The sequence below is a fragment of the Grammomys surdaster genome, unplaced genomic scaffold, assembly GCF_004785775.1.
Source record: "Grammomys surdaster isolate TR1022 unplaced genomic scaffold, NIH_TR_1.0 181, whole genome shotgun sequence".
Classification (NCBI taxonomy): domain Eukaryota; kingdom Metazoa; phylum Chordata; class Mammalia; order Rodentia; family Muridae; genus Grammomys; species Grammomys surdaster.
The window spans coordinates 1,587,930-1,595,565 of NW_021604626.1; the positions used below are offsets into that span (position 1 = coordinate 1,587,930).

General features: G+C 39.7%; 1 protein-coding gene across 13 annotated transcripts in view; it reads right to left on the bottom strand.

Annotated features, from left to right (window-relative positions):
• Pard3 (par-3 family cell polarity regulator) overlaps positions 1-7,636 on the bottom strand; it is a 556,386-nt gene that overhangs the window by 330,463 nt on the left and 218,287 nt on the right. For all 13 annotated transcript variants that reach the window (XM_028767780.1, XM_028767787.1, XM_028767783.1 and 10 more), the window contains exon 3: positions 6,553-6,733. In XM_028767780.1, the coding sequence (XP_028623613.1) occupies positions 6,553-6,733 (181 nt within the window). The remainder of the gene's footprint in view (positions 1-6,552; positions 6,734-7,636) is intronic.

Consider the following 7,636-nt stretch of genomic DNA (forward strand, 5'->3'; position numbering starts at 1 on the left):
AAGCCCTAGAACACACAGGTGTGTAGGGTGCAGACACATGCAGCTGTGGAGCCCTAGAACACACAGGTGTGTAGGACACAGATACATGCAGCTGTAGAGCCGTAGAACACACAGGTGTGTAGGGTGCAGGTACATGTAGCTGTGAAGCCCTAGAACATACAGGTATGTAGGGTACAGATACATGCAGCTGTGGAGCTCTAGAACACACAGCTGTATAGGATACAGAAACATGCAGCTGTGATGCCCTAGAACACACAGGTGTGTAGGATGCAGATACATGCAGCTGTGAAGCCCTAGAACACACAGGGGTGTAGGGTGCAGACACATGCAGCTGTGGAGCCCTAGAACACACAGGTGTGTAGGACATAGATACATGCAGCTGTAGAGCCATAGAACACACAAGTGTGTAGGGTGCAGGTACATGCAGCTGTGAAGCCCTAGAATAGATGGTGTGTAAGGTGCAGATACATCCCTTTCAGAGAGAATGGGAGAAAGGAGACCAATGAAAGAACTCACATATGATGGGATTTAAGAATAAATGAGGCCAACGTTTTCCACTTATAACAAGAGGCAGAAACAGCAAAGGGGGGGGGGGGGCACAGTGTGGATAGCAAAGGCTTTCAAATTTAGCTCAGCTTTCAAATATAAGATGAATATGTTGAAAGGACACATCAAATGCAGAATGCTGAAAGACCTTTATTATAAAACATCTATTTCCTAAAAAGGTTTTCTGCAGCACATCTGAGCACCCTACTACGCACCCACACTTCTGTGCTCACCAGCCACCATGTAATCATACATAATTAAGACTCTTTATGGAGCAGAAAGTCTGTCTGTGAGAGCTGCAATTTGGATGAGAAATGTCTCTCAGAAGCCATGAGATGCAGTCAAGGTTCACCAGCACTGCTAGGAAACGTTAGAACCTTCTAGAAGCAGAGACTGTAGGAAGGAAGCCAGGTCATTAGAGAGTGAGCCCTCAAAAGGTAATATCAGACCCTAACCCTGTACTCTTTTCTAGTTTACTTCCTGGCAGTTATAAAGCATTCACTGAACTCCTGCCATGATTCACAGAGAGATCCACAGGTCCAAGCAGCAAGATGAAAGAGCTGTGAACTGAATCTATGAGCTAGAATAAATAATTTGGTCAGTTATGGACACTGACTATCTTTGGTGCTTGTCAGTGATGGAAATTTCACTCTCATTGTAGGCAATAAACTGATAAATAATTGAAAATCAACAGAAAAAAATTAAAAACAAAATAACTTTGACTTTCAGGGACATTTTCGTCCTTTAAAATCTCATCTCTCAAGACCATTAGTTACATCTAGAAGAGGAGGAGGTTATATCAAAGGCTTTCACTCACCCAATCACTGAGACTGACTCAGTGGATCTGAGACATAATCAGCTGGCGACAAGAGCTAAACGAGATCAAATAAAATAGGATATGAAACTACTCCTGATGTTCAAAAATATTGCTCTGAGAACTATAAATAAGCAAACACATCCCTAAGGGAAAAAAAAAAACAAACCAAGAGATCTATGTCAAGTACAGCAGAGAAAGATTTTATGTGCAGGATTTCCAACAGACAGAGTAATCCAGAATATGTGTAGAATTAAAGAATAAAAATTGAGCACCAAATGCAATAGAAGATGGAAACAAAAAGATACTTTGTATATTCACTATTGTACAGTGTGTACTGAAATACTTTCATATAGTTGTGTGTGTGTGTGTGTGTAGCAACATACTTCATAAAGGATTGAGCAAGGGATGCAACAGAAGAAAAAAACAAAAAGATACTTTGTATATTGACTATTGTACAGTGTGTACTGAAACACTTTGATGTAGTTGTGTGTGTGTAACTGTGTGTATGTGTAACAACATACTTCTTGCCATTGAGAAAGGCTTTCTTACCTCTGATTTAAATAATATGTCCTTAACATAACCATGACAACACTAACATCACAGATTTTCAGGTGTAAACAACCATTTCTCAGTATGATAGACAGGTAGCACAATCAGTCATATCAAGTAGAGTTCCATAAAAAAAGGAAGATCAAGTCAGGCACTCAAGGTCAAGAAAACTTTAAAAATAAGTTAAAAAATTAAAAATAAGAAGTGACGAAAAAGTGATTGTGCAGTCAAGAAATCTTTGAGGCAGGAATCTTTGAATGTACAGCAGACATGGAAGGAGAGAGAACTTTCTGTAGAAGGGTCCAGTTCCACATGGCCTGCCTCAAATTTCAAAAGCAACTTCTTAAGAAACCTAGGTTTCATCTCAGGAATACATGTCAAGGCATGGAGACCCCACACGTGACCTGAAACCCACCAGGTCAGTCTGTCCTAAGAGGGACCAGAATGGTCTATAAGGCCAGAGTTACATGTATTGGTACAGGGCACAAGAAGACAATATTTCTTAGGCTATTGGACTGTTGATCACACACAGTGCAAATATCTTTATATATATACTACTCACACTCAGTGCAAAGCACTTTTACATTATATATGTTAAAGATCTCTCTCTCTCTCTCTCTCTCTCTCTCTCTCTCTCTCTCTCTCTCTCCCTCCCTCCCTCTCTGTGTGTGTGTGTGTGTGAGTGTGTGTGTGTGTGTGTGTGTGTGTGTGTGTGTGGTGTTTTAACTTAAACACTATGAGACTAGAGTTTAGCTCCATGGAAGAGGACATACTAAGCATGTATAAGACCAGTGAAGCAAAAAGGAAAGGTACTTCTCACAGGCATAAATAAAAGCAAGACCCTAATAGTCACTCTACCTAAAAATAAATTGGAAAAGCTGATGCCAGCCAGAAAGTGCAAAGGTATATTCGAATCAAGTTATCTGGAATTTCAACAATTAACCAACAAAGATGTTGTGGCATATATGCGCTGTCTGACACTGTACATTTTCAGCAACAATTCTTTTATTGGATTTAAAGACCTAAACTACAGCTGTGTCTTAAACACACATATCCTATTATTTTAACTCATTGAGCCTGTTGCCAGGCAATTTTCATTCCCATTGGGGCTTCATGTTTTAAAAGCCTGTGATCTTCATATGTCCTTCAAACAATGCAATGTCTGTAGCCTCACTGGGGAGGAGGCAGCCCCATGTGTACACGTCTTGGTGCTTCCCGGGTACCAACAGCACAGTACCCTGATAAGGCTGCAATGTAACTTTGAAGAATTTCAATGGAATAATCACAGATGAGAGGCTGATATCAGACCACCTCCACCTTACATGTATGCTTTGAAGCCTAGTATGTCTTGGTTGTGAAGTGTGTTAAATGTCTATTCATTTTTTTTATACATGAGATTTGTGACCAGGCAAATATGAAAATGCTCTACACTGCTGAATGTGAGACAGAAACTTCAAAAATGAAGCACACTTCTTTGTGATACAAAATTACCACTAGGAAAAGATAATTTTTTTTTTCTCCTTGTGGTATTTAAACGTCATCCTTTGGAACAAACAATGTGGCACAGGCAGCTAGCTGCCATCTCTGACAGCCTGTCTTATCTGCCAAATCGCTCATTAGGTTTGGCAATTTTCACCTGCTCCCCCAGTTTGTATTTCAGCAGGGAACGGGCATCACCCTGCTCTTACCATCACTATAGCGAGCTCCCAGCAGCCCTTTGTTAACACCACGCCCCTCTCCACCACACCCAGACAATGCAATTACTCTATGTACAATCCACTATTTTTAAAATGTCAATTTTGTTCCCACCATAGGAGGCCAGACTAGCTTCAATGGACCATCGGTATAAGAGCAAGTGTGTTATATAAGCCCATAATACAGCATTAAGCACATTCAACCATAATTAACCTAGTTCCACACTCAAAAGTAAAACCCATAAGCCATAGGTGTTTGCTTCTTTAAAATGCTCGTTTCAGGGAGTATCTCAAGCAGGTACAGGCTAAGATATGAGGCACCAGAGTCCTGTTCCCATTGGGTCAGATAATTCAACCTTTGCTATAGGTCTGAAAGGAGAATGCTCAATTTATAAACAAACAATGTCAGAGGAACGACAACCAGAGTGGAGAGAAGCTAAAAATTGCTCGCCCTGAGCCTGTGAACGTGGTGGAATCTGGGGTGGATCGATACATGTGGGCAAAAATCACCAAAGATATAAAACAAAATGCCTGATACCCTATAAAACAACTTCTGCTGGAATACTGGTTTTCATTATGCAGAAGTAAAATATTCACTACCAACCCTGCAATTAACTAGAAAATTACAATAATTACAGCAATTTTGTATCCCATCTCCAGTCCAATTAATAGATATATGACCTTGTCAACATGTAATAATCAGACTGCATCCACAACAGGGCTGTGGATGCTGAATGGAGCTTACTCAGTGAGGAGGCAATTATTTGAAATTCTGGGAATAGCATTTGTATGCCTTCCTCTGTTTTAACAGCTCAAAGCAAATATAATAGGCTAGAATCTGTACTTTCAATATATATTTAAATCAGATCAAAAAAAACAACATGTTAATATCAGCTAACTGTTAAAAGGCTAGATCACTAAGCCAAAGAGCCTTAGTCTTCTCTATCTTGGAACAAATCTTTAAGTAGATTTCTATATTCTTAGGTAAGGAAAAATCCGAGATCAAAAGGAAAAGGCAGAACAGTCAGACAGCTAAGCCTCAAAGGTACTTACTACAATGAGACTGGTGATATGAACTCAATCCCAAAAACCACATAAAGGTGACAGAGAAAATAAACTTGAGGATGTAGTCCTCTGATCTCTGTATATGTGCTACGGCACATGTACCCACAAGTACACAGCATGCACATGAAGACACAGTAAGTGTTAAAAAAAAATTTAGGAAAAGGGCAAAGAAGGGAATTTACTTTATGACATAATCTTTTAATAAATATTACTTTGTTAAGTCTAAAGATTATCAAATTAGTAATACCTTAAAAGTTAAAAGAACATGTCAGGAAACAAAGTAATTTTAAGACTTAGTAACTAAGTTTTAAAATAGTTAACAATAAAAAGATTTAAAAGTTACTAAGATACAAAGTGACTAATCAGATACTTTGTCAAACATTTTACAGTAGCATCGTTCCAAAAGCTGCAGTATCAACAGGCATACAGCATTCCTGAATTTACTGGAATCTTCCTTTAACTATTAACATACATATGAAAAACTCAATTCTGAAGAAAAAAGAAAACTAATGTTGCCAGGACTCCAAAAACGGGTACCTGTGCTCTGTTGTTTGGAAATTTAAGACATCCTTGGGCATTAAGAAAACTAAACCAACATGTAAAAACAAACAAACAAGCAAACACCCCTGAGAAATCTGAACCGTTCCTATCCTTGAACTTTTCCTGGAGGAGACAGTTCACCTCTGCAAATATGCATCTCTTCTTCCTCTAAGAGCCTCTGTAAAGATTTCCTTTATTTTATGCAAGGTCTCTGAGAGAATTATAAGAAGTTTTTTTTTTCACTCTCTGAATCTTAGTTCTGGACTCAGATTCAAGCTGCCTGCATATTTTAAACTTCTAGCTGACTACATAGATAGGGCAAAAAGCAAGGGGCAAACAAGGGAGGAGGCACACACAGCTTACAAACAGATAGAACCAAGTTGTTCAAATGTGATGGACCACACCAGTGAAGGAAGAAAAAGGAATCAGAATAAAATACACATTCTAAATAATCATCCATGTTGTGATTTAGATATTATATAATCAACTATAGAAAGAAAATCGACACCTAAAGACTCTCAGTCAGTAAAACCACACCAAGTACTCAATCTGAAGTAACTGGGGGCATCTTAAGCAGAAATGCCTAAAGAAATATAAATGAGCTTTAAACTTATTTCTTTGTGGAAGGAATGTGGGCATGACAAGGTCACTACAACTCATAGTGTTCCTGCCTTAGCCCCCAGATAGCAGGATTACAGGTGTAAGTCACCACCATGCCTTACCTAAGTCACCTGAACAACACCTTGTTACTATTTCCTACCGCGCAGCTCTGCAATTTTACAAACAAGTTATTATTTCTAGCAAAAAATATTTCACAATTCTAAGTAAACTGTTCAGAATGGTTATGGAATTCTTCAAACAAATATCCTGAGACTGAGAGTCCCTGGAACATGACACAACATAGACTGTCCCTAACTTTCCTTGAGGCTTGAACTCACTCTCTCCCAAAACCCAACAGACAACTTTGGTGCCAAGGTTTCTTCTTTGCTAGTGTTCTCATGAAATACATGCACTGTGAGTCATGGCTACAATGGGGTGGACTATGAGAAGCCTTTAGTTATTTCTATGTATAGAGACAGTGCAGGGTAGCATACTTACAATCTATCATAATTTACTCTTAGTCAACAAGCAAAAGTCTCTACTACAGACAAAACTAAACCCATCTATGAACAGATTCATAACTGCTGGCTTCTTGTGTAAAATATACTGGTCTAGGTTCAAACTGTAACCAATGTCTAATAAATACAAAGAATTCCATTTGTAGGAGCAAAGGCAGAAAAAGAAGCTAGGGTACCTGGGAATTAGGATGAAATGTGCAGAATACAGAAAACTCTCACTTACTTGCCCGAAGGACTGAAGGCGTGACCTCAATTTCACTTGTGGCTTGATAAGGCTGAAAAGCAGAAACATTGTTGGTGCCCAGCTCACTGCCGAATATCTCTGGACTCTGGGTTCCCGTGGAGCTGGCACTGGTACCATCTCCTCCATGGTGGGGATCCTGCTCATCAAACACTGCTACCAGCTGGAAATGACAGAAAAAAAAAGGCACTTGTGAATGAAGGCATCAAAATCACTACCAAATACTCCCCATGCTGAGACAAACCTAGGAGAAAATACTGACAGTGATGTATCCAAGAATGCTAGCTTTTTAGGAATTGCAACCTCAGTGAAACATTGTTTCCCTGAGGCCCGATGCTCCAGTCACATGTTTCTAGGAAGTGAGTTTCATATCTAAAATTTCATAGGTATAAAGACAGTAAGACACAGTGACATCCCAGAATGCTAGGGTAGGAGTTAGTTTAAATCTTTTTTTTTTTTAACACAGATATGGTACTAAACATAAAGAAGATCTGTGTACATGCATGTATACATGTATGTTTTCTTTGCCTTCCTTTGTTTTCTTTTCCCTAAAGGTCTCAAGTTACCCAGGCTAGCCTAAGACTTGCTGGGCCCAGGGATGATGCCTTTCATTTCCCATTTCTCAGTCCTGGGTTACAAGACTAACCCAACACATTCTCTGATGCTGAAGACTGAAACAGGCTACATGCTAGGCAGGTGCTTCCTAACATGCTATGGAAATGCTCTACCAACTGAGCTATATCCCCAGCCGTGTGTGTGTGTGTGTGTGTCCTTGTTCATATTTGAATCCACACATATGCTGCTTTTCACATATAAGGAAGGGAATATTTAAAAATATACTCCTATCTCATTATTACTGTATAAAACTTAAAGAAAGACCAATGAAATGAGTCACTTATGGGCATGAGTTTGATTTGGGGGGAGGGGAAGGGAGAGGAGGAGGGAAGGAGGGGAAGGGAGAGGGGGAGGGAGGAAAGAAGGGGAAGGAAGAGGGAGGGAATGGGACAGAGAGAGGGATGGGGGAGGGAGAGAGGGAGGGAGGGGGAGGGAGAGAGGGAGGGAGGGG